We start from the raw sequence: 25485 nt of genomic DNA, 5'->3' as shown, positions 1-25485 counted from the left end.
GCAGGTGTAAATGCTGCAAATGGCTTAGTCAATCTTCATGGAATACACAGCATTTTACAGAGATGCTTGGACCAACTTGGATGCAGCAGAAAGGGATGGTCTCTTTTTTGCTGTTGGCAAACCCAAAAACTGATACCAGGTTCCTGTGTCAGCCCCTCTCCTGTGAGGTTGAGAGGAAGGTGGTATATGCTTCCTGAGGCACTAGCCCAGGCTCGTGTGTTTTGCTTGCACAGCTGTGCCAGTGAGGTCCCTTAAACCTCCCCTGCTGTCATCCTTAAAATGCCATTGCTGAAACTAACCCTCCTAAGAAGAGTCAGTTCTTGCCCAAAAGGCAAGTCTAGTCACAGGATCTCTACAGGCAGATCCCTTTAACACTTGCACACCCCAGGGATTGGCTCTGCTGTTGCTTGGGGGGATGCTCTCCTCCCACCACGTTTTGTTTTCTCCTTAGAATTAGTGCTACAGCTTCAGGCCAGTGCCAGGTGCCACCTCTAGTGCTGATGTGGGTGCCAGGAACATAAACAGGGGCCACAGGATCTTGGATTCCACCCATCTAATGCACTCCTTACCAAAACAGGAGAAGAGGAAATGTAAGTGATGGAGAACTAGAACCCCTAAAATCTAGAAATTCAAAACAAAGCATGTTTATTAAGTGGTTTCCTTTTACTTATTTCTCCCATTTTTTTAAATAAATAAAACCTTCAGACACATACAAGTGAAACACATCATCCTTCAAAGTGCAGTTACATTTCCACCCTGCTCCCAAGAATCACATAAAGCTTTGTCAAGTAACCAAAAAGACTCAAAAGGCAACCCTGGGTCCCTTCCCCTAGCACTGAGAGTAAATGGGGCTGTAGTGCTGCCCAGCTGGCCAGGAGCCTCTAGCTCTTGGCTGTTCAAGGCTACTGAGGCTGGTTTCAGATACAGTTGCAAGAGGCAGGCTGCAGAAGGAAGTGGGAAGTTTAAGATACATAGTATGAAACAAAAACAACCTGTTTAGAGTCCAAAGAGTTCGTTACCAGAATAAGTTAGTTGCTTTGGGAGCCCTGGAAGGAACTTAGGCCGATTACAGTCATAAGTGATGGATCAGAACCGCTGCTTAGTCACTGCTGTGATGCTGGCTGCTGGCAGCAGGGTCTGGGATAAGGGATTAAGTCATTTTGCCTGAAGTTACAGACTCCCCTTCTCCCTGGCCCAGGTGAAGCACCAGCTGCCTCCCAGGATCAGAGCGAGTCTGCCTGTATGCCAAGCACGCCAAGTAACAGAAGAAAGAGAAAGGGAGGATGAGGTCTGATGCTCAGATTCCATCTGTGCAATCCCTCTTTCCTGATGCCTGTAAAGTAGATAGCTGTTCTGACCAAGGGCACTGAGCAGAGGTATGGGCACGTACAAGTCAGTTAAGTCCTTTCCGGCTCATAGAAAATTGCTGTAAATAAGATTTAGTGCCACTTAAACTACCATGATTTTGACCTCATCGTTCTCAGCAGCACGGTAGAAGAAGGGAATGCAGGGGTTTTCCAGCAGCGAGCCCAGCCTCTCCTGAGGATTCTGGATTTCTCTGAGAAGCTGCATTATTTGCTTTGCTGTGGGGTCCTCTTGGCTTGGCTGAGCAGTTTTACTGTCAATAGGGGAGAAACTGGGTTGATGAAGAACAGCAGCCTCTTGTTCTGCTTCGTCTGATAAATTCACTTCCCGTAACCCTGTAAGGAACACAGACAAGGCAGACAGGTAACTCTTCCCATCAGCACACAACACTGAGACCTCAGGTTATTCCACTGTACCGAACTTGTCCTGGCTGCAGCTTACCTTCTCCATCAGTAGCGTTCAGCTCAATGCGCCTCTCCACTGGAAGTACACTTTCATTCGGGCTTGCTAACAGCTCTGAGTTTTGAGCAGCTGCTATGTACTTGCTGTACCATTCATTTCTTTCCCTGACGAGACGCATCACTAAATCCTGCAGTTCCAGTAGTTTCATCTGCACCAAAGTAAAGGAAAACCTATGAAACGTGCACACACCTGTGGCCACCAGTGCTGCACTACACTTTGCAGTTCTGCCACTGTCACAAAATTAGCAACCTCAAAGTTAAAGCTAGCTGAAGAATAACATGTGAAGGTTTGGTCTGCACAAGTGCTCCCCACCAGGCCTGCCCTGCTTAGAGTAGTACTACAGAAAAGATTCCTTGCCTTCATCTCTTCCTTATCCTGAGCCAACCTGCTGATGTATTCTTCTTTCTCCTGGTGTCGCTGTTTGAGGATAGCCCTTTGACTCTGGTATAATGCAATGTACTCCCCTGGAATACAAGAGAAGTGTAAGGGGTGTTAGCATGACTTGGGTACAAGCCTTACATGAGCACAGAACTGTGTGGTATAGGGATCCAGCAAATCCAGCCCTGGATTGGTGTTCTAGCCTAGTTAGGCAGCAGTAGGAGACCTGAGCTGCTTGGTAGTTGGAGGACTCCAGCTCCAAAAACTGTCAGGGACCTTCTACTCCCCAAGTAAGTATTGCATTGAGCAAGCTTTAGCACGTGCTGGTGTTGCCTAAACATACCAATGGTGTCTGTTTCCCCAGACAGCTGTATGCAGCGATGTTCTAATTCTTCTAGCCGTTCCTTGAGATCAGCTTTCTCACGCATCAGGTCTGTGAAACGGGACTGAACACAAAAATTGGTATCAATCGTCTGAACTGCTTCATGTACAGAGAATACCTGTGTTACAAAGATGACACCCTCCATTCACATTGGTCTGAGCCTAGGGAACAAGTCTTGCTGCCTTTACAACTTGTCTCCAATTTGACGCTAGAAAGGAGCAGAGAAGAGAGAGCGAGCTAGAGAAGGTGTAAGAAAGCATCTCTGCATTTTGGGAAGCAGAAGGGCTGATAAAACAGAAGTGCCTTTTAACCTTCTCATTGCTGGGAGAGCATAACTCTGGTCATACTCAGCTCCAAGGCTGAGCCCACCTGCTTCACCCCAGCAGGGTAAAGATAGTCTGTTTTTCAGCTATTTCTTTAGAAAAAGACCACCAGTGGGTGCTAGGCCCTTATACTCACAGTCTTAGGTGGGGTTGGGAGGGGAGTTACTGCTGCCAGCTTTCCTGTGCCGAGACAAGCAGTGATAAGCTTTTTAGGAAGTAGCTTATTATTATGGAACATCTGCTACTTATTCCCCTATGGTTTGTCTGTGTGTGCTGTAAGAGTCTGGCACCAGATGGAAGTCTAGCTGAAGGGTAGAGGGGCTGAAACATGACGAGATCCTTTGCTTACCTGTAGTTTCTCCATGGCAGTTTTCAAAGCCTCATGAACCTCCACTGGAACAGTATCCATACTGGAATCTGGAAGGGACATGTGGAATTTACCGTTCCGCCTTGGACACGGTGCACTCGCAAAACCCATAGATCTGCTTCCCAGGCACCAGCACTGCTGGCCGAGGCATGCCTCCATATTCACACTGTCCCCAAAATGCATCAAATTTTTACCTCCACTCAGCGTGATGTTATGTTGCTGCTCCTGCCTAAGAGCTGCTATTTGCTGCAGGAGGCTTCTGCACTGCTGTTTCTGAGCAGCCAGCTGCTGCCTCATGTCTTCTCGCTCCTGCTCCACCTGGGACATGGCAGATGTCAAGAAAGCAACCTAAGAAGGATTGCAGATTATGCACATTAGCACTTCTCCTGTGCAAAGCACAATCGGTTGTGCATCTTGGGACAAAGAGAATAACGGTTTACCCCATTTTATTTATGGGTATGAAACCAAGGTACTAAGTGACTGTCCTGGAACTAAACCAGGAAGCAACTACTGCATCTTTTCTTATTCCCAAGTAGTATGAACATACAGGTTAAATACTAGCTCTCATTATCACAGTATTTTCCAGTTAAGACTGTACTTACAGAAAAATCTAGTAGATATTCAACACCATTTCCAAATTGCCTTCCAAACTAAAGAGAACATCATTATCATAATTTGAGAGCTACTGTGCCAGCTGAGTTGTCTTCATAATTAAAGCCACTGCCAGCCTGTCTTGCAAGGGTGCTGCAGAAGGCTTAGTTTTTTGCTGCTGTGCACAAGGAACTATTACACTTCCCTCAGTACTGTGCCTTGGCTGGTAGGGATCACAGCTGATAAACAGCCTACTCCATGTCCCCAGTGGAACCTCTCTGCAATTTCACCTGCCTCCTTTTCTAGGGTCTTGTTTAGAACTAAACCCAAAGTCTTTTCTACCCATTAAGACTCACCATTTCTTCATGGCTTTCGAACTTCTCTGGGATCACAAATGAAGATTTTTGGATTTCTTCTGACATCATTGCTTCACTTCCAACACTGTCTCCTGTAAAAGGAGAAATGTGAACAGAAAGGTAATACCCCAGAGAGCCCAGCTCTGCCTTCTCCCTGGAGACCACTGCGGCTACTCACCATCTAGTTGGTGCAAAATCCTACCATCCAGGTCTGCTGCTAACTGGCTGATCTGGGCCTGCAGCTCTTTGTTCTCCTTAGCTACAGCTTCCAGACTTTCCTGAGAGAGAAGCAGAAGATCACTGAAACCTGTGCAAGCCAGACTGCAAACAGTCTCTACATCTTCAGGGAGTAGCACCACACACACACACACACAAGCAGCGCTTCCATTCCAGACAAGCATCGTTCACCTGTATTGCACAGGATGCAATCACAGAACAGCCTAGGTTGGGAGGGACTGCGAAAGATCATCTGGTCCAACCTTTTCCATAATTAATCCTTAATGTATTAAGGACTTTTTCTTCTGTCTTTCCACTTGCCTCTTTTTACTGTTACCTTGGTCTGCTGCAGCTCTTTTAGGTGCATTTCCACTGTCACCTTCCCCTGAACCTCCTCGTGCTGCAGCCGATCCATAAGCTGCGTCTGAAGCAAGTACTGCTTGTGCAGTTCCTCCTTTTCGGCAGACAGCTGCTGGTATGCCACGGTGTACTGTTGTAGGTGGCTGTAATACTGGTCCCGCTGCTCCTGCAGCCCCCGAGCCTCCTGTGTTTTCAGTTCCAGCTAACAAAGTAAGATCAAACCATCACATCAAACCATTTCTGCCAGAAAAGCTGATCCGTGTGACGTGATCCAAACTGTCAACATTGCCCCAAAGCCACCAGCTAGGTGGCCACCATCTGCCCCCACATGCTGGTCCCCCACATCAGACAGCAGACGATGGGGGAAGGCTCCCAGCTTGATCATTACAATACCAATTTCCATCCTTCCATCAAAGTCTGGGAAGTTGCCAGCAGTTTTCATAAGCCACTCCATACCTGCCCTGCCATCCCACTGGCTATTGCTTACCGTCTCTTTGAGCTCCCCCAGGTTCTCCTGCAGCTGCCCAAGCTTCTTGGCCAGTTCTTTCTTTACGTGTTGCTCTGACTGTAGGGCACTTGTCACCTCCATGTTTTCATTTGTCTGCAAGACAAATACCACTATATAAGGAAACTGCCCCAACCACCATAAACATACACACTGAAGACATGTTCATTCCTGATACAAGAGGGTACCATTCCTAGTGTTATCCTGGGGTGTAACTAAAGGCCACATATTGACTGTTCAGGGCAGCAAATAACTTACAGAACAGTTCAGAAGATGGAAGAAGAGCAAGGGAAGAGCCAGGGGAATCAGTGTTGGGACAGTGCCAAGAGGAGGCCTGGCACATCACACAGCCTGTCAGCTCCAAAGCAGATGGGTGGCATGAATATCCCAAACAGAGCCACAGACATTCAAAAACAAGTTCAGAAAGGAATAAAGAAAAATCAGCAGCTAGACCATGTGTCAGTTTGCCAGGGCCCCAAAGGGGAAGCTGTTACAGTGAAAGCAGCAAGCAAGAGTAAGGATTCAGCTCCAGGCAAGATAAGAACGACAGCAGCAGGAGACAAAACTGCTGAGAACATCTTCCTCATGGGCAACTACAGAGAACAGAAAATGGGTGTCTTCAAGGGTATAAGGAGGAATACTCAGGGGAAGAAACAGCCTGACTGCCAGGGGAGGAGAGGAAAGAAGAAACTGCTCTGGACAAAGATATTGGTTCATCTGCCAGAGCACCTGAGGGAATCAGGAATTACAGGGAACCTCTTGGCATGGCAATATGTATCACAGAAGATGGACCATCCAAAACCTCAGAGGGCAAGAGACGGGTAATGCTTCTGCCAGTCTTTTATATCTGTGCTACAAAAGGATTGCACCAGTGAGGGAAGCAGTGGGAAAAGATGCAAGAAAGAGACATACCAGTTTGACAAACCCGTTCTGCAGCTCAGCCAGCTGCTCCTTGAGATCCCGATTTTGGCTCAGTGCCCTGCTGATTGTGGCCTTGTCACTCTGCATGTCCTCCAGGATCTGCTGTCTGTCCACAGACTCCTCATTGTAGCGCTGCACAGCCTTCTCGAGCTCCAGCAGTCGCTCCTCCTGCTCCCGGTTGAGGTGGCTTAGCTGCTCGTTGTCCCGGACCTGGGCCTGGTACTGCCCATGCAGTTCCTCCTTCTCTTGCTGCAGCCTTTGGATCTCTTCCTGCAGACTCAGCTCAGCTGCTGTGGGCCCTGCTGGTGAGGAAGGCTCAATATCCATGGGCTTAACTGCTGAGAAAATAGAATCAAAAGCAGCTCAAAGGGCTAAATTGCTGTGTAATACACATCACTATTACATATACAAAGCATACCCCAACCTACAGGGCTCTGGGACCCAGAAGGTATCACCAGATGCAATACGCAATCCTTGCTGCAGGGCACTGAGAGGAACAAAGGAGCAAAATGACCCCAAAACCAAGCACAGCATCCTGCCATGTGCTGCTGCCTCCCTCACAGCCCTGACAAGAGCATCCTGCCTCCCCAGAATCCTGGGCCAGAGGCCGACAATACAGTCAGGCAGATACTAAAGACATAAAACAGTCTGCTGGTCAATTGGTTAAAGTAGTTCACTTGCTGTTTGGTAGGACGAAAGGTTTCTGTGGGTCACCAGGCTTTCAGCTGCCTTCACAGCTTCAGAGCATCAGCCCTACTTGTATCTCACATGCAGAAGTTACTGCACAGTGGGGATTGAGTTAACCAGCTGGCACTCTGAATCCCCACTCTGGAAGCCCTACCTGATTTGCTCAACAGCTCTGTAACATTGGCTTCCAGCTCCCGAATTTGGGCCATATGCTTCTCCTTCTCCTCTGCCATTGTGTGGACCTGCAAGGCCACATAAGTAAAGTTAAAACAATGTTCATGGTGCATTTACTACTGCCTGTGTTTGTCAAAAGCAGCTGTGATACTGCCCCGATGTTACCTGCTCAGAGAGCTGCTGTACCCGCTGCTGCCAAATGCTCCGCTCCTCCTTCAGTTTCTCTACATACTGATCTCTTTCTGCCTGGAGCTGGTGAAGTGACTCTGAGAGCTGTTATAAAACAAAATAAAACACAAAGAAAATCGTACTGGCTAAATAAATTTGGTAGTGACTGCTTAAGGGATAAAGCTTGACGAGATCAGTATAAATGCAAAGCTCAGGCTGCGTTCTTCTGCCACACAAGTTTCTTTACAGATGTCAAGATTTGGATGATATTTCATACAACCTTTTACCTGAGCAATCTGGGTTTCCAGGCTCGCCTTCTCCTCCAGTGCCATCTGCATCTGCTGGTTTGCATCCAGACTCCCTGCCTGATTTGAGAACTGCCAATAGAAATCAAAATGTTGTGGTAAAATGTTAATACTCAATTTCTGCATAGCCTTTCCCCTGATAGAAACGTGCCACATGATCCATGTTGTACCCTTCTATAGTTCCTTAAAGCGCTCCAATTCACAGTGAAGTTCAATGAAAACAGAAAGGGGATTAAAATCAAAAAACTTGTATTTTAGCCCTGTAAACCAGGCTGAACTGGGCAGCTCCTCCCTACCAATTTTTTTTTTTTTTTTAATTAAGAAAATGCACTTTAATCAAATCATCTGACTCAAAAACTTTGTACATTTCCAGAGTGAGCATTATACAGCCAGATCAGATGGTATAAAAGCTTGTGATCTTAAAGGTTGTCGAACATGTCAGGAATTTAAAGCCCATGTCTGGAACATGTCAGTGGACTAAGTAGCAAGGCTGGTTCAGTTGAGACACAGTACTTTTCCCAGAAGAGTAACAGTTGGCTTTACTTCAAGGGCAACTTAAGGCACTGTCTGAAGAAAAAAGGAAGAAAAAAGGAAAAAAGAGCGGTTTCTCCCTTCACAGGCTCACCTTAACAGCAAGCTTGCTCTCTGAGCTGCTAACAGCTGGCTTCATGCATTCTCTTTCTAACTGGCTTCTTCTCTTAACTTTCCCCAGCTGACCTTCAAGTGCCATTGTCCAATTCTCCACCTTCTGCTAGGGTGGCTACCAACGCCACCCCTACTCAACTGGTTTCTCAGTGAGACCACACAACTGAGTAACCACAATGCTGAATAGATGCACGCAGCAAAAGTCACCATACTTTCACACTTGGTATGTTCAGTCACCCTCTCATGTTGTATAACATTCTTTTAGCAGACCAACATCACAATGTCCTTCAATCTACTTCAACTCTTCAGAACATAGACTTCCTGTTCCTCAGAGGCCTCACTGGAAGCCTCTTACTAACAGGATGTCTTGATGGGATTTTGCACCTTCCTTTAAAAACAAGAGTTAAATCTCGCCCCCACTGTCAGAAGCAAAATCTTCCGCTGATCAGTGTGATCTTCCCCCAGAAGCATTATGGCTACCTGTTGAATCATCAGTTCAGCCATTTCCAGTTTCTTATGCAAATCCTCCATATCCAGCTTCATAGCTGAGTTCTGGGAAACCAGGGAGTGAACCTTCTCTGACAGCTCTGAATTCTGCTGCTTTACTTCCTCACTACTTTTGCTGAAACGAACAAAAAATGAAAGTGGCATCACTATATGTGCCATAGGTTTGCTTATGTCCATGTCATAAATTTACAATCCAGTTCTTCATAGCAGCAAGAATCACAGAAACATATCTAGTGACTTTTTTTTCCCCCCAAATTGATTGTCCAACCTCCCAAGTCACTACCTGTGGTCTGTGCCCCTTGTTATGTTTCATGGCTCTACTGAGAAGAGCAGTATTACTCTGCAGTAACAAGCAGGATGGACTTACCTTCGTTTGTACAGTTCCAGTTTCAGGTTGTCTCGCTCCTTCACTAGCTCTTTATTATGCTGGAGAAAAAGGCAATTACTGATTCATCTACAGACTTCAGCCAAACAAGCAAGATGTTAGAAAAAATACTTCATTTCACCTTTAGCAGATCAGCTGAAGTGGAAAAGGCCCTAAGTTTGGCAAAATCCTCAGGAGAGGTTTGCTTAGAACCTCCTGAATTTGCCAGAAGTAAGTTTGCTCAGTCTTTTCAAATGTGATGCTACTAACTGAACCAGAGGTTATTTCTGCAAACTTCTGGATTAATATCAATACTGAAGTGTCTGTTTGATGGAGCACCTCCTGGGATGAGGTCTCAGTGAGGCTTCTATTGTGTGGAGCTGGCAAGGCTAATGAAGTAAGGTGCCAGATCTGAAGGCAGCAACTGGACCATATAATTAGTGGTCACACACACCTGAATGAAGTTTGCCTTGATCACAGAGAATACAGGGCTTTACAAGGTTAATCAACAATTAATAAGGTTAATTTCTGCCTCCTCTCTAAGCAGGGACTACAGACTTTGCAGTAGTGATGAGCAACTAGCCAAAGGCAGAGCTGCTGGTAAAGCATAAACGGAGGTGTGACTTACCTTCTCTGACTGTTTTTGCTGCATAGAGATGGAGGACAGAGTACGTTCTAGCTCTGATACCCTCTGGCGAGATGAATGCAAGCGAGCAGCAAGGTTTTCAGCTTCTCCTGAACAAGTCAGAGCAGAGTCAGTTGAGACTAGACCACAAAGAGCTTTTTGGAACTGGCTGAACAGCACTTTCTACTTTGTCAACAAGCTGTTAAGGCAGCATAGAGCTTTGTAAATTAGTAGACCTGGTTCCACTCCTGGCTCTACAGGTGAATCACTAGCAACTCTGGGCAGTAAAGCCTCTGTAAGTACCTTCCTCACTTTTAGAGGGGGATGATGAAACTTCCTTTGCAGAACAATAGACAATACGTTATTTGGGTTTTGGGTTTTTTTTCCCTAATAGAATAAATTGCTTAAATTTAGTTGAGAATGAAAGGCTCGGATAAAACCTACATTAACATGACAGCTGTGTGGGAGGGAGGGCAGAGAAAAGGGAACAAATTTTTAAAAGAATCAGAAGAAAGTCAGAAAGGAACAGTCTGGGGTAGTCACCAGGCCCAAGCAGGGCTGACAAGGCTTTAGTGATGCACAAAAGAACCTCAACTGCCATGGGATCAACATGCTCCCATTTGGGGGCAGCAATGATGACAGAAGCAGTGACAGTGCCAAGTATTGCTCATTAAGGAGTCCGTGAGCGTTGTGAGCTGGCCGCCAGCAGCTATCATGTCTGTGACTTGAAATCCACAGTTTAACCGACAGCTTGAGCTGGAGCACTCACAGTCACTTACCTGTTTTCTGCCGGGCAGCTTGCTGAGTATGTCCAAGGGCTGTCTGCAACTCGGACTTCTCAGAAACTAGAATTCCAATAGTCTGGATATGAACCTTTGGGAAAGGAAAATCAGCACAGTGCAAAACTTCTTTGCTTGTAATTTCAACATCACCGTTGCCACAAAAGGTAGAGAGCTCTCACAGTTAAGTAGTCTGGCAAACCAACTCCCAGTTTTCCTGAAGGAATGCACTCATGGCTTCCAGGATAAAACTGAGTAGTCCGTAATCCAGAAAACAGCAGAAGCCAGATGATATTACCGTAATGGAGGCTCTGCCTTACCTGTAGCTGTTCCCTCAGTGCTGCTTGCTCTTTAGAAAATTTCTGTTCAAACTCCTTCTTTTCCTATATAAACAAATGATGCCTATTCAGCACAAAAATGTAAATAGTCAACCCTTGTTGGTTTATGTCAGACTAGAAAGCAGTGATTCATTGGTAGTACTTCCAGCATCTAAATGGTACCACTATTTTTGAAGACATACTTCAGTCTTCCATTATTTGAACTACTTCATTATTTATCCATCCTAGAAGAGCGCAGTCACTGCTAGCATAAACATGGCAATGTTTGGAATGCAAGCTACTGGCAAGGACTTGAACTGTAATCTCCTGTCTCCACTGTACTCTTCCAGTACTCAAGGGTTTAAATAGCTTCTGTCAAAATAAGAATGCTACCTGCCAGGCCTAACGCGTGAAGTCAAATTATTCAACCTTATGCTGCAAATGAAACTGTATCTAACTTAAGACAAGATCACACAGGCCTGTGCCAAGGTCCACTATGCTTTTTACTCCACAAAGAGAAAGAGACACCTATTTCTATATCTATCCAAAAATAGGACACACTTTACCTTCTCCAGCTGATTCACTGCTTCTTGGTTCTGCTGTTTCTGTGGAAGAAAATTGATGTGCAAGTATTAAGAGAAAATAACCTCAAACTGCTGAAACACATCTTCACTTTAATGAAGTAGGATATGTGCTTGATTAACACAAATGGAATTTCCATTATCCTTTCTGTAGAAGACTAGGAAGTTCAGCTTAGCTATTAAAAATAATACATTTGGGGCTCCCTTCACTAATATACTTTATACACTAGATATGTTTTTCATTGCTCAGGTCATTACCACAGTTCTCAAATACCATTGTTGAAACCCCTGTATGTTTATATCTGACCATCCACCAACTTCAGTTAAATTTGTATCCCACATCTATGAAATTAATTGTAGCAATCTTGGTGTATTAGGATAATAACCAAAAATGCTTTAAAAAAAAACAACACAAGACACACCCCCAAAAACGAAACAAAACCCACATTCATTTCCTTTAACTGAGACCGTAGACCTTTATCCCACTTAACAACTGGCATTTAAGTCATGCAGAGCTGCACTTACATTTGCAGGCTTCTGCAAAAGGTGGTATGAGAAAGAGCTGACGCCAAATGCAAAGAAAAGGGATAATTCTGTCCTAGCCAATTTCAACCTTATGGGTGAAGTGTCGCTTCCAACTTGAGATATTCTATGATTCTAAGTATTTGGAGATTTGTTGACTGTACATAATGCATCTTTAGATATGGGGTGAAGGAGACAAAAGTGGCAGCTGCCTACCCAGGCTGCCACACAAACCGCACTCCTGTGTTTGCCGTTTGCTGCTGTTGTCCCCCTGGCAGTTTTCTCACAGATGCCTCATAAGTAACTACATAATTAGTACTTTTTCCTCTTCCAAAGAGTGGACATAGGCCAACCTGTTTCTTTACTACTACTGTTTCAACACATTTTGAAACATGACCACAGAAGAAAGAGTGATGAGTTAGAGGTTTTGATTCTAGCAATGCCAGCGCACAACATAACCAGGAAAAGCAAAGGCCCTACATAGTTCCAGGCAAACAAGGAGAATGCTGGGCAGGCAGTGCGCTATACCAGGTACCTCGGCAGCCCAGCTAAAAGACTAAAAGAAACAGAACGGAACAAAAATAACCCAGACCAAAAGTAAAACAACAGAGGGGTCATGGGGTACACTGGGAAATGCTGAACTTCGGGAAAAGTGTAGTTGGAGAGAGGAACAAAATGGGGAAAAGTATTTCACACAAGAAAGGCTCTTTTCAGACTGAAACAAGTCCACTTAGCTGCATTTCTTGCAGTGTTAAAGCCCAAGGCTGAAAAGCAGCAGCGGGAATCCATGCAGGCCACAGGACAAAGCAGTTCATTCACCATGCTAAGAGAAGCTGAGGATATGATCAGAAACCAGCCCCTGGCTCTCTCTTAGACCTATTGCTCCCACTCTGTTGATATATTTAGAACAGCATCACCACCTGCAGAAACAGGTTTTCACACTGCTGCCAGCACCAGAATTCTGTATTTCAGGGATTCGGACCAGGAAATAGCTATTTTATCAGGATGTTTATCATCCAGGGAAAGCATGATAAGATCAACAGAGCATGCTTAAATGGAAACAACAAAACTCCGTTTCTTGTTCCTCCAATGAGCCAACACATTCACAAGTGGCCTCAGACTTTGATCCTCTTAACAGGTTTTCCATACAGCCCATTTTGTTCCTTACGAAGTGCTGGGTAAGCAGCCTTCCTTGTGGCACTATGAGAGAACCCATAACCTTGCAGACACCCAGAGAGCGTGGAGGAGCAGCAAAGACAATGTCAGATTGGTTGGTTGGATTGTTTCTTACCAATTCCTCTATCTTTGTAACGAGCTGTTTGTTAGTTAGATTGCTGGAATCCAGGGCTACTGCCAGCTCCTGGTAACGTGTCTGATGGGCACATGCAGAGAGGAGAAAAAGGAAGGAGCAGAAGAGGAGGAGGGGAGGAAAAAAGCAATAATTAAAAAGGACAGAAAAATAAATCATTATCACAGTTTGATATAATCAGATTCTCCAAACAAAACAAAATCTACGGTTTCAACAAAAGCAGCTGGGATGTCAATATCTCTTATTCATTTCTGCTGAGGCTTCCTTTTGACATAAAAGTGAATCAGAAATAAGAACTGCAGTTGTATGGAGGCCAGATTATCCCCAGTCCCCAAACCGGAAACCCCTCTGATACCTGCCTCCTACTGTTGACCATAGCTACCTGATTACAGCACAAGACAGCAATGTATGTGAACTGTGCCTTCAGTTAGGTCTCATTAATACTGCTGTAAGCACAGAGTCCCAATAAGTGATCAACAGTAGCAAATAAGAATTAAAAATTATAGACCGCGAACAACTTACTTCCATTTCCTTAATATTTGTGGAAGAAACAGCACTTTCCCCATTCACATATGACGTAGACTAGAAGTAAACCAGGCAAGTCAGTCAGTTTTATTCCCCAAGGCACCAAATCACTATACAGAAAGAACCAACTATCATCATAATACTTCTTATAGCACCTTTCACTTCAAAGTACCACAGACAGGGACACAAAACATACTTTTCTGACTAAGGATAGATGCAGACTCCCCCTGTGACAAGCTGATGTGAATTATGCAGACTGACCTCAGACTCCTTTCCACTAAATCAAGAATATATCTCCCCATGAATACATGCTGTTCATTCATCCCACTCTGCTTTTCTTCCTACTGCTGAAATTTTACATTCCTAAACCAGGAGGTTTTGCTTCTCAATGCTTAAATACCTTATTGTTTAGTAGGATGTCTACAGACACCTCTGAGATTGAAGGATGTTTTCTTGAGCTGACTGCTTAAAGCTCCACATCAAACATCAAGAGAATTAACAGGACAAATGTATCAAAATGAAGCTGTACCTGAGAAACCAGGCCATTGAGTTGTTCAGACAACTGGCGGAGACTTTCTGTTGACGACAAAGACCTGGGAACAACGAAAGACCTTGCAATGCAAATTTCTCCCAGAGAACTGCCCCAATCAGCACTGGGGAGGAATAAAACCTTAATTTGTCAGGCACTTTGGGATCCTGTTGCAAAGCTGTTTGATAAACACACACAGACTCTCACCTGTTCTCATCCAAAGCATTTTTATTATCCTCAACTTCATGCATCTGTGGATTGAAACACAAAAATTTACAAGCCTGTAAAAGAAGATAGGAGTCACATTTGTGAATATGTCAATAAGACTTGATTACATCTGGGCTCGGGTTCCACAGTACCTGTAATTACTGCTTCCCAAAGAAAGATGAACTTAAACCACCAACTCAGTCCTGGCTTACACGTAACTTCTGAGTGGTGTGAGCCTGGATTTCTTAGAATGGAGAAGGAGAAGCTTAAGTGTCGCAGGCTTTATGTTTGCTGTTACTATTTATCAGTGCAATCAACACTTTGCTTTGCTGGGGAAAACTTCAATTGAATCTTTAAGGAGTGAAAGGAAATGCAGATTGATCATACTGGAGACCTTCTGCCTTTTAAGAGCACTTTCTGCCAATGAAATAGAGAAGAAGGGGAAGCAAAATAGCAGCTTTGGGAGACACAGGGGCATGTACACGCTAGTACTCTCTCTGCTCTCACAGACAGATGACAACTACTAGGTGAAGAGTGGAGAACGTAGTATTTTTAACAGGAGAAAATCTGAACTAGTCATATTTATGAAGATCATCTTTCTCAGTAAAAATGTGGTATCGCTAGCAAATATTCAATGGTTCAATGGCAATATTCATGATGAGTCACAAACCTGTGTCAGCTGCATGCTCCCAGGAGCAGGCAGAACAGAACCACAACTAGGTAGATTGTTGCTGTTAGATAGCACAGGGACATCGGTAGCAAGCTGTTCAGCATTACGAGTGGCAACATCACTGTCAAAGTATGCCTGTCACAAAACATATCACAGGAATTACAGCCTTCATGCAAAACAAAAACACATGAACACATCACCTTGTGATCTGCCTCTGAAAACTAGGCAGATGTGAGCAATCAATCATTTAGAAACACATGGAAGGGAATCTGTGTTCTCCCCAGAGCAAACAGGTGACTGCATCAGCCCACGAACAAACACTGTCCCAGACCGAAGAACCGATGTCCCATAATCAAGCTCGCATCTTTAACATGGGGCAATAACGTCACCCAACTCTAAGTTCACACACTAGATTTACGGCAAAGGGGTGTCCAAAAAGTGAGCGAGGGCAAAGCCAGATGGCAGTCACTCTGCTTTGAAAAGCCCTACCTTCAAGATGTGTCTGGGGAAAACACGGATCACTCTATGCAAATTAGGATGGAAAAGAACAGGTTAGTGACTACCTGAAAACCGGGTTAGTCAAACTCAAAATCCCTGTCTAAAACTCAGTTAAGTTTGTGGCATGCCATGGACCACATGTTTAGAAACAGGACATTTATGAACAGGCCAAAGTCGGCGTGGCTGGGAGCAGGTGCCTGTGGCCCTGATGGAGCTATGAATCCCATGACTAGAAGAATCTGAATAGAAAAGAGAAGGGCCAAAAAACTATTTCTGGACAGCGATGCAAGTTCTCATCCAGCCTACATGGGAGGATGGATAGCATCTGATGGACACCTCTACCAAGCCACAGCCAGCTGGACAATTTCCTCTCTCTTGTACAGATCAGAGATCCGTTAAGGCCCAGAGTGGTGTTCTAGTGTTCTATGGCAATTTGTTTTATTTCATCACCCAGCTCCGGTAAGTCACCATTTAACAACACTACAAAGCAAATGAGATTATCTGTCAACATTCAACCCCACCAATATATTGCAGCTCTCTGCTATTCTATCTGAAAGAGCTCCCTCTTACTTCAGTCACTTCCTCCTTGGCACTTCACAGGAAACAAGAAATTGCTCTCTTGGCATTCCCTATTTACCTGCTCAGCACTTCATTCATGAACCAAGCAGCAAGAATACAGTAACAGTGAAGACAGACTTAACGAAAGCAATAAGCTGGAAGACTGCAGAGGGAAACAAACAGAATTTTCTCATTTTCTTCTTAGCAGGACAGAAATCTGTGCTCTTAAGGAACAATATATGTTAGGTCCTTATAGGAAGGTCAGGAATTCCCTTCCTTCCTCCAGCTACAGGGTACTTCACCTTTATTGGTTCAGACACACATCAATACAGAACATCAGATGCACAGAAGGAACACCTTCCCCAGTACATCTCAAAAATGTTTCCTTAATTTTTTCTGATCAAGACATTTTTTGTGCTTAATGCTTCAAGATGCAAAATCCAGTAACATGCCTTAACCACAAGAACTCCTTCCTTCTTCCTCCACTACAAGCAGTGTTGAAATAAATTTTTTAAAAAATTAAAAAAAAACAACCAAAAAACCTATTTGAACAGCTGAATTTGTTGGAAACAGAATGAGTTAGGAGCAAAATGCTTATTTGGAAATCATGCATTATGAGGTCCTAATAATGTAGAATAAAAAGTTAGTAATTCTGCTCAGCTTAGCATTTAGTAGAATCCATTTGCTTCAGCACAAAGGCTCCTATTTTGTTGGATTTTCTGTGTTTCACAGCCAAAAAAGCTGAAGTGGGTGAGATGGGAGGGGTCTGCCTCACATTAAGACACCAAGGGCAGCAGTAGCTCAGATGCTAACGATCAGCTTTTCTGCCCTATTTGCCATCAAGTGAGTTTCTGAACAGCATCTTCCCGACTTCAGATTTTTACAAGACGGCAGTTGGAAAGCGAAATCTTTCTTTCATTATACATTGCAATTAAAGATTAGTTTTCAAGTTATTCCTAAAACCTCAGAAAGAATGACCCACCAATTCCATAACAGCCAGTCAGATCAAAACGTATCTCTCCATGCTAAGGAAGCAGAGAAAAAAAAATTTGGGAAAACAAGAATGAATAGAAGTAATAAATTCTCCATTTTCAGAGCAAGACTAAAACAGTAGACACGGGTAGGTCTTCACTGCAAGACCAAATGTCATCTCAGCAACAGCTGATGACAGACCACCCATCTTAATCTCACCCTCCAAAGTGAAACACATCTCTTTCTCTGAGATCTAATTTATACTGAGCTTACAAGTATTAAGTGAAAACAGTCCCCATGACAAGGGTGAAACGTCAATCAAAACATGCTTTCTGACTCTGGACAGGCACATCCAGCACCCACAAAGCCTGCAGTAAGTCTTCGTGTCACCCAAGTTCTACCGATACACAGCCTACACATACAAGGTCAAGTCGGAGGAACTTTCTGCTGCTCACTCTGTGTGTTGGACAGAACAACTGCTGTACTATCACCAAAAAAAAAAAAAGGAGAAAAGGAATACAAAGGCAATTCAGAGTGAATGCCATCCCGTCTTGCAGGTTTCGCTGCATCTCTCTAGTACCCCTGGTGATGACTATAGTTACATTTATTGCTGGACACACATGGATATGCAGTAAATACAATAATGAGTTACTTTATGACAACTAGAGTGAAACAACAGTAGGGAAGTAAGCTATCAAAATTATGCAAGTGAAAAATAAAAGCAGAGCTTTGGTACAATAAAACTGTACCAAAGAGAATTCTGGGCAATGTAAAAAATTTCACTTCCTCGAGTTTCTATCACAATTTGAGACTTATTTAAATAAACTGACTGAAATAAATTTTTTAAAAAGGCTGTTTGTTTTCGTTTACTCCTGAACACATTTCTGTTGCTCACTGGCATACTTCCTGCCCTTTCCTCTTCAGAAGATTGGGAATATGAAGACGCTAAAGCCTGTAAATGCTTGACTTGAAGTTTCTGACTTCCTGCCCAAACATATTTAAACCCATGGTACTTGCCAGACTGTACATCACCTGTGCAAGTTTCATCGCCTGTCATAAAATAGGTTGACTGGAATAACTAGACGGCTTACTCAGGGCAGCTGCTTGCCTGGAGATGAGCAGAAGCATGCCCTTCAGAGATGAGGCTCTAGGAAATACAGCAATAATGTGCAGGATGGGAGAAGGACTAAGAGAACACTATCTCTTCCTAGTGCAGTTTTCTCCTCAGCGGTTGGTAGTTTATTGCCTCACCCCAAATTCCTGGTTCTCCTCAAAGCTCAGCTGTCTTGAGGAAGAGTTTTTGACAAGGTTCACTCTTTCACATGTTAAGTTTGACACAAACCAGAAGGAAACAAGCACTTACGAGCAATGGAAACACATGGTAACAAATAGCTTCATGTTAATAAAAACAGCAACAAAACTCAAGCAACTGACAATGGTCATGTCAGCACACGGCTGCATCTGGAAAACCGAGGACAGTGTAAACAGAACCCGAAGCATGCAGTAGGGAGAACAAGTCACTCCAAGGGACACAAGCACTGCCTCACCTTCCTCTTGTCCAATGAGGGTATGGCTACCCCATTGGAGCGGTTAAGGTCTGACACCAGCACCTTCAGAATGTTCTGAATCTAAAGGAGGCGAAAGAGAAGGGGAAAGAGAAACAGCTCAGAAGAGGACAGAGAGAAAACGTCAATCAAAGGCAGCCAAAGAAACCAGCATCCTCCAGCTCGTTAGGAGCATGCACCTCAAAAGAGCAGCTCTGGACACACCCAGGGTTGTGTGACAGCACTGTATGATCAGACACCGCTTCCGCACATACCCTGACTCCAGCGTGCACCTTCCAGTAGAGGTAATGGCTAATTACTGTAGCACACACTGTGCTCGGCTAACACAGCATCTACACCATTCACACATTACACCGGCATAACCCTTTCCTGGCTCTAGTCATGGTGTTTGGGAAACGAAAGAACAAGGAGACAGCAAAGGGTTTGGGAGAAAGAATGAGACACTCACATTCTCTGGAGACTGTCGGTCATCGTTGGTGGGAGTCTCGGGTCTACTGTCTTCTTTAGTTTTTCGTTTTTTCTTGGTTCCTGCAGTTGCTCCAGGGCTATTCTTCTGCTGATATTCTTTCAGCTGTGAAAAAAGCAGAATAATGTGAAGTCCAAATAGAATACGCCTTCCATGAGCATAACGTCAAAAAAGGAAAAAAACAAAACAAACCCCACCGGGTAGAAAGACAGAGCAAGCATAAGGACAAGAGAAATGCCCTTCAAAGAGTTTGACCCTGGGGGCGGGGAGTCAAAACAAGCCAAGAGAAGCCTAAACTAAAAACTAGTGCAATGGGTTTATGACAAGAGGCTCAGAGTCATGGATGTTCAACTTCTGTATACAGCTAATCGTGTTTCTGGGAAAGAATTTGGTAATCCATGCCGCAACTAAAAGGAGATTAAAATAAATGCATTTGGGGTTTTTTTAGGGTTATAACCAAGAGCAATAAGGAAAAATTAATGAAGGACAATTAACCCTGAATGCAAAGTGAAAAAGCAGTGCCTGGTAGTAAGATTTTACACTTTGTGAAAGATTTTAAGAAAGCAAATAACAAACCGCACAGATAACACGTTAATACAGATACTGTAATAACTGAAAAGCAATCTGCAACTGATTTTGAAATCATATCCATTTTGTCCAGGAAAAGCTGGTCTGATAAGCTCTAACTTGAATCCTGCCAGGTCCTCCAGCATTTTTCTGTATGTTATTGAACACCTAAGCCCCCAAACCAAGTGAGTCCTGGGCTGTTAATGCCAATTACCCACTTCCACCCCAGACGGGAGACCCCCATCCCTCACCGTACCGGGCAGGCAGGGCAGGGCTGCGGCGCTTCGCAGTCAGGGTGGGGAGAAAAATAAGTAAGAAGAAGGATCCCATTATTAGCAGGATTTCAAAATGGAAGCCTGAACTGCTCCAGGACACTTTTCCGTTCCTATGACTTTGACACAGAGACGCATCCCGCCAGGACGGACGGGCCCGAGCCGCCCCGCGGGAAAAAATAAGGGGGAAAAATTTAGAAAATAATAAAAATAAAGGGGGCGGGGGGAAGGGAAACCACCAAAGCAAGGCAGGCAGACCGCGCAGCACCGCAGCAGCCCAGGCCCAGCCGCTCCCCGGCCGCCTCCCCCGGGCCGGGGGCGGCCGCCAGCCGGGAAGGCCCGGCCGCAGCACCGGACGCCCGGGGACTCCCGGCGGCCTCACCACGGCCCGGCCCGGCCCGGCCCCGTGCGAGCGAGCGGGCGGGCGGCGGCGCATGGGCCTGGCCCGCGCCCCTCGGCGGGATCCGGCCCGCCCGGGGCCCCCGGAGCCCGGCTGCCGCCTGCCCGGCCAGTCGCATCCCCCGCCGGCCCCTCACCTTCTTCTTGGCCGCCGCCAGCCTGCTCTGCCTGCTGCCGTCCGCCATGTCCGCCCCGCGCCCGGGCCACGTCAGCCGCGGTGGAGGCGGCCGCCAGGCTCCGCCCCGGCCCGGCCTGCGCTGCCGCCGGGGCCGCCCGGCCCCTCGGTGGGAGCAGCGCCCGCTGTTCTCCGCTCCGCGCAGCTCCGTTCCGGGGCCGCCCCGCTCCCCCCGTGTGTGACACCCAGCGCTGCCCCGCTCCCCCCGTGTGTGACACCCAGCGCTGCCCCGCTCCCCGTGTGTGACACCCAGCGCTGCCCCATGCTTCTGTATTGACTCAGTTGCCCAGAGTAAATACTGGCTAGAAACCAGCCTGGGGAGCTGGGCAGGGTTCCCTCATCCTTTGTAGGGCACGTCCTACAAATCTACATAGCTTTCTATTTTACATGCGTCGCTTTGATGTCTGAGCTCTGCCTTTGAAGTCATGGGTAGCACAGGCGGTTGGGTTTTGCTGCTGTGTGATCCTGTTCCCAAGTCCTTTGACCTTCCAAGCGTGGTGGCAGCAGTTTGGCTCATGTGTGGTCAGCTCAGGGAATCAGATACAGTTGCTGCCGGTGCCTGGCACTGCACAGGGACACGTTTACCTTTGGCAGCCAGGCCAGGAGAGCTGCGGAAAGGAGGCTCCTTCCACGGCCATCCGAGAGGCTGCATTGGGTCTGCGTGGCAAGGTTTTGGCTGGGGCTGCTGAAGTGTACGGCTGCACAGTGGCCCGGGCAGTGACAGCTTTTTCCCTGCAAAAATAATTAGTAACCTCAGAGCTCTCCTGAGACCCCGTCCTGGCTGCAGCCCCAGTGCTGAGGTGGCTCTGAGGTGTTTTCTTGAAGGCACTGAGTGTCATCCCCTCGGCTGTAGTAATTGGGACAATTGTGTCCTGGCCCACCTAAGTGCCACCTGCAGCTTCACACGGCGACGTTCCTTCTCCAGCCCTGTCAGCCGCTCCGGGCGGGGAGACCACCGCCGGGCCCTATCAGGGGTCAAACTACCCGCCCCGGCGTGCCCCGCGGCGGCGAGGGCTGACTGACTACAACCCCCGGCGTGCCCCGCGGCGGCGGAGCTGACTGACTACAACCCCCGGCGCGCCCCGCGGCGGCGGGGCTGACTGACTACAACCCCCGGCGCGCCCCGCGGCGGCGGAGCTGACTGACTACAACCCCCGGCGCGCCCCGCGGCGGCGGGGCTGACTGACTACAACCCCCGGCGCGCCCCGCGGCGGCGGGGCTGACTGACTACAACCCCCGGCGCGCCCCGCGGCGGCGGGGCTGACTGACTACAACCCCCGGCGCGCCCCGCGGCGGCGGGGCTGACTGGCTGCAGCCCCCGGCGGGGCCGGTGTCGGTCCGGTGGGAGAGGGTAGCCCTGGCCGAGCGGGTCCCGCCGAGCGCGGGCTGCAGCCCGCCCCGCCACCCGCGGCCTCTGGCCGTGCCGAAGAGGTAGGAGCCGGTTCCCCGCCGCCCTTCCCCGCCCTCGCTGCGCCGCGGGCCGCGCCCCGCTGCGGCGGCGCCCGGCCTCTGACGCGGCGCCCCTTTGCCTTTGCCAGGGCCCCCGGTGGCGGCCGGCGGAGCGGCGCTGCCGCCTTCAAGTCACCGGTGAGTCCCCGCCCGGGCTGGGGGGAGGCGGGTCCTGAGGGCCCCGCACGGCCCGCCGCCGCCCGCAGCCCTGCCGCGGCTCAGCCCCGCACGGCGGGGGGTGCCCTTCACGGAAGGTGAAGGTGCTCGTTGCCGGAGCAGCTGCCGGCCCCGCGGTGCAGCGCTGCGCCCTCCTGGGAGCTCCCCTTAAAAGCCAAATTCTGGAGTTTTTTTATTTTCACTCTACGCTGTAAATCTACAAAGCCCCATAGAATACGATGCGGAGCAGGCTGACGTTACACAAACGGCTAAATATTTTACCTGGGCTTCTGCCGATACCTGCCCAGGAGATATTTTTCCTTTTTTTCTCCTTTTTTCTCCCGTGTATTATCTGATTGGTGCCCTACAGCACTGTAGCATCTTATCCAGTGCTGAGTTAGCAAGTGTTAAATGAGTTCTGTGCCCCACAGATCCCATCTCCAAGGTCCTGCCAACCTAACGGAGCCAGTGAGGAAGCCCTGCGGAATGAAATTGAAGAGCTGAAACGGAAAGACCTTGCTCTAGACCAGGAAATTGCACAATTATTGTCTGAGTATGTCCTTGGCCAGTTCAATGCGATGCCTCAATTATTTTTGTTTTTAAAATTAAATATGGCCCAGGAAATATTGCTATAAGCTGACCTCTTATGACTCAGTTTTTATCATGGTGCTGTACAATGTTGATTACAGTGTTGTTTTGAGTTACGGGACCTGTTAAGGGAATTCCTTCTGGTTTATTTGGTAAAGCAAAACAAGTTTTACTAGGAGCTTGGATAAGATTTTAACTTTACCCCAGGTGTTGCTGAGGTAATTGCTTGTAAATTGGGAATGAATAATTCTGACCATCGTGATATGACGACACGTCATGCAACTAGAAGAGCTTGTTCACGTGAGAATTAAAATTGAGATCATGACTTGTATGACCTGCCAAGTCCAGATAAAACTGCTTCCTTGATCAAGTGTTCACTTGTCTTGTGTCTGAGGCGAGGGGGTTAAACCTTTATGTTCAAGACGCAGAGATCTTTTCTAGACAAGAACACTCTGGCATGGCAGGTGCCATGGACAGGATAGTGCAGCTGTTCTGTTGTGGTTTCTTATGACAGACTGTGGCAGCTGCTTATTGGCAACTATTCTGAGATAAGACTGCAGCTTGATTTTTAAAGAGAGGGAATCTCTGTGGGTTATTTGTTGCGAAGGAGTGATATTTTCTAAGATAACGTGTAGTGCGTAAAATTGAAATGATAGAACAACAAAGGCTGTTCCAAAAGCTTTTTTCTTTTTTTTTTTTAGCCTCAAAGATGAACACACCACCTTAATTTTTTTCCCTAGCTACAGATTAGAGATACATATAAGTTGAATTTACCACAGCCTATTTCTCTTTCTACTTGATTCTGAGATTTCAGGTGGATTGGGTTTTTTTTTGTGGGGGGTGGGTGTTTGTGTGTTGGTTTGTGTTTTTTCTTTTTTTTTAATAAGTCTTGATGTGGAAACCCTCAAAATGAGGATCTGCTCATTTGTAGCTTTCATGTTTATGACCTGCAGCCGCTATACTTGCTGCCTTTGGATTCTGCTTTAGATGTGCCAGCTTTTGGTGTCTCAGATATCCCTGTTGTGCGTGGTTGGTTGTGGCAGCTCTCGCTATGCAGCAGCAGCAATCCCGCTGTGTCACTTTTGACCTTTCTGGCATTATTGTTACAGAGGCTACAGCCTGGAGGAATTGGAGAAGCACATCTCTCTGCTCCATGAGTATAACGATATTAAAGATGCTGGACAGATGCTGCTAGGCAAGCTGGGTAAGGAAAGGGAAGGCTGTTAAAGAACTTCTTAGTCAATGTTTTCATATAGACAGAGAGAAGCTACTACGCCATAAAGGCAGAGCTCGTTTTAAAGATTCTTCAGTTCTAGGCTTATATTACCCAATCACTTGTGCAAGCACAAACACTTCTGTTGTTATTTTCTTGGGATGTTTTTAGAACCAAATGTGTGAAATAATTGTCACTTACCAGTATTTTAATCTGTGTTATGGATTACCAACATTTGATAAATCGTATTAATTTTTGTCAGTTTTGTTCTTCATATGCTTAAAAAAGGAAAAGTGTTGAAATAAGCAGGGGGCACAGCTGCAGAACCTTAGAATGCTTTTTAGCTATGGGAGGTTCTGTGGGATAGTTAGGGGCCACTGGGACAAAAACACAACTTTTCTGACTGATCTGATCTTTGTTTAATGAAAGCAATGGTATTTCTCTCTCTTCTAGCCGTTATCCGAGGGGTTACTACAAAGCAGCTCTACCCTGAGTACGATCTGGAGCTTAGCGACTAGTATTGAACCTGAAGCCTGCCATGTCCTGCAAAAATGAGTGTCGCTGGGCCATTATGTTTTGGTGTCAGATCAGTTTAGAACTGATATTAGCTGGCCTCGGAAGTATGTCTGTAGAATTGCAACAGAGCGTAGGTTAACAGCCTTATTTCTAAGAAGCTTTGGAACGTGAAAGTTGATGAATCTATCAGCTGTTTCCTGCTTGTGGGAAAGGGATGTAGGGCTTCGGGTAGTTTCTTCTACTACCTGATCAACAGTGTTTTGATTTTTTTTTTTTTTATTGGAGGGGTTTTAATTCAGGTTGATGTTAAGACTCTTCCTGTCGAGCCTTTGCTTCTCTACAACATCACAACATCCAGGGGCTATTTGGATACACTAATCTGCAGGTGGAAGCAGCTATTACTGAATGGATAGAGGAAGTGTGGGTGTATGAATGTGCAATGTACTAGCTGCTTTGAAAGAAAACAAAAAACCCTCAGAAATAGGGAGGGAGGAAGGCTGAAGTTGTGGTGGTTTGGGGGTTTGGTTTTGTTTTATGATCTGGATAAGTCTGGATGTTCCATGTTTTTGTACTTAACTGCTCTGGTATCTAGAGGTTTTTGTATCATTTCTGTTGTAAATGGCAAAATGTGAAGTTGTATTGAACATCCAGTCTGAATAAAGCACCTATCACGTTTCTCAGTAATTCACTTTAAGAGCCTATAAAACATTGCATGAACCTGGGAACAAATTCTTAAACTCTATTCTGAGATAACTATAACATCTATTATTCAAATGTTTTCTGAGGGCTCTTAATGGAGGCAGCATGGCAGCACTACCAAGTAATGGGTAGGTGCAGAATTACCTTTACTCTCCCCTAAATGCAGAGTCACTGTGAAAGTGAGCGGTGTCCAAACACAAAATTATGTTGAGCGCATGAATGTTTCAATGTCAGGTGTTAGGATTGAGGGTG

At 46.1% G+C, this 25485-nt stretch overlaps 2 protein-coding genes and 1 long non-coding RNA gene across 12 annotated transcripts; 1 reads left to right on the top strand and 2 right to left on the bottom strand.

The window, feature by feature from the left end:
* Positions 1-620: 620 nt before the first annotated feature.
* GOLGA2 (golgin A2) lies at positions 621-20731 on the bottom strand. 10 transcript variants are annotated; one of them, XM_075112300.1, is made up of 28 exons: positions 20575-20731; positions 19182-19304; positions 18716-18796; positions 15141-15275; positions 14471-14514; positions 14264-14327; positions 13732-13791; positions 13192-13272; positions 11364-11402; positions 10801-10863; positions 10481-10574; positions 9705-9811; positions 9080-9138; positions 8686-8827; positions 7543-7632; positions 7253-7360; positions 7068-7155; positions 6218-6564; positions 5288-5401; positions 4778-5002; positions 4403-4502; positions 4225-4316; positions 3472-3625; positions 3260-3327; positions 2549-2651; positions 2185-2291; positions 1807-1975; positions 621-1700 (listed from the first exon to the last, which is right to left on the bottom strand). In XM_075112300.1, exons 1-28 carry the CDS (start codon positions 20620-20622, stop codon positions 1450-1452), a joined length of 3156 nt encoding a protein of 1051 aa, XP_074968401.1. In that variant the 5' UTR covers positions 20623-20731; the 3' UTR covers positions 621-1449. The 10 variants fall into 10 exon arrangements, with proteins under 10 accessions (XP_074968401.1, XP_074968392.1, XP_074968393.1 ...); XM_075112291.1 differs by having other exon boundaries at positions 6218-6561; positions 20575-20710; XM_075112292.1 differs by lacking the exon at positions 10801-10863 and having other exon boundaries at positions 20575-20710.
* Positions 20732-20971: 240 nt separating this feature from the next.
* Positions 20972-21577, bottom strand: LOC142065846 (uncharacterized). Its single transcript, XR_012663550.1, has 2 exons — positions 21494-21577; positions 20972-21344 (listed from the first exon to the last, which is right to left on the bottom strand). It is a non-coding gene; the product is annotated as an uncharacterized LOC142065846 (long non-coding RNA).
* Positions 21578-21876: 299 nt separating this feature from the next.
* Positions 21877-25218, top strand: SWI5 (SWI5 homologous recombination repair protein; the record flags this gene model as incomplete). Its single annotated transcript, XM_075112672.1, has 5 exons — positions 21877-22043; positions 22151-22199; positions 22649-22770; positions 23915-24009; positions 24472-25218. Coding segments are annotated over 5 exons (498 nt in total), but the record flags the coding sequence as incomplete, so codon positions are not given.
* Positions 25219-25485: the final 267 nt, after the last annotated feature.

This window comes from Phalacrocorax aristotelis, chromosome 17 (genome assembly GCF_949628215.1).
Source record: "Phalacrocorax aristotelis chromosome 17, bGulAri2.1, whole genome shotgun sequence".
Classification (NCBI taxonomy): Eukaryota; Metazoa; Chordata; class Aves; order Suliformes; family Phalacrocoracidae; genus Phalacrocorax; species Phalacrocorax aristotelis.
The sequence above is the reverse complement of the archived record's forward strand: the minus strand, read 5'-3'. Positions and strand labels throughout refer to the sequence as shown.

Excerpts from the sequence above, each read along its gene's own strand:
- GOLGA2 (XM_075112300.1), bottom strand. The coding sequence starts at position 20,622 with ATGGCGGACGGCAGCAGGCAGAGCAGGCTGGCGGCGGCCAAGAAGAAG. Across the intron at positions 15,276-18,715 it reads CCTCATTGGACAAGAGGAAG|GCATACTTTGACAGTGATGT; the intron begins GTGAGGCAGTGC and ends GTTTTGTGACAG. Across the intron at positions 7,156-7,252 it reads TACAGCAGCTCTCTGAGCAG|GTCCACACAATGGCAGAGGA; the intron begins GTAACATCGGGG and ends GTGGCCTTGCAG.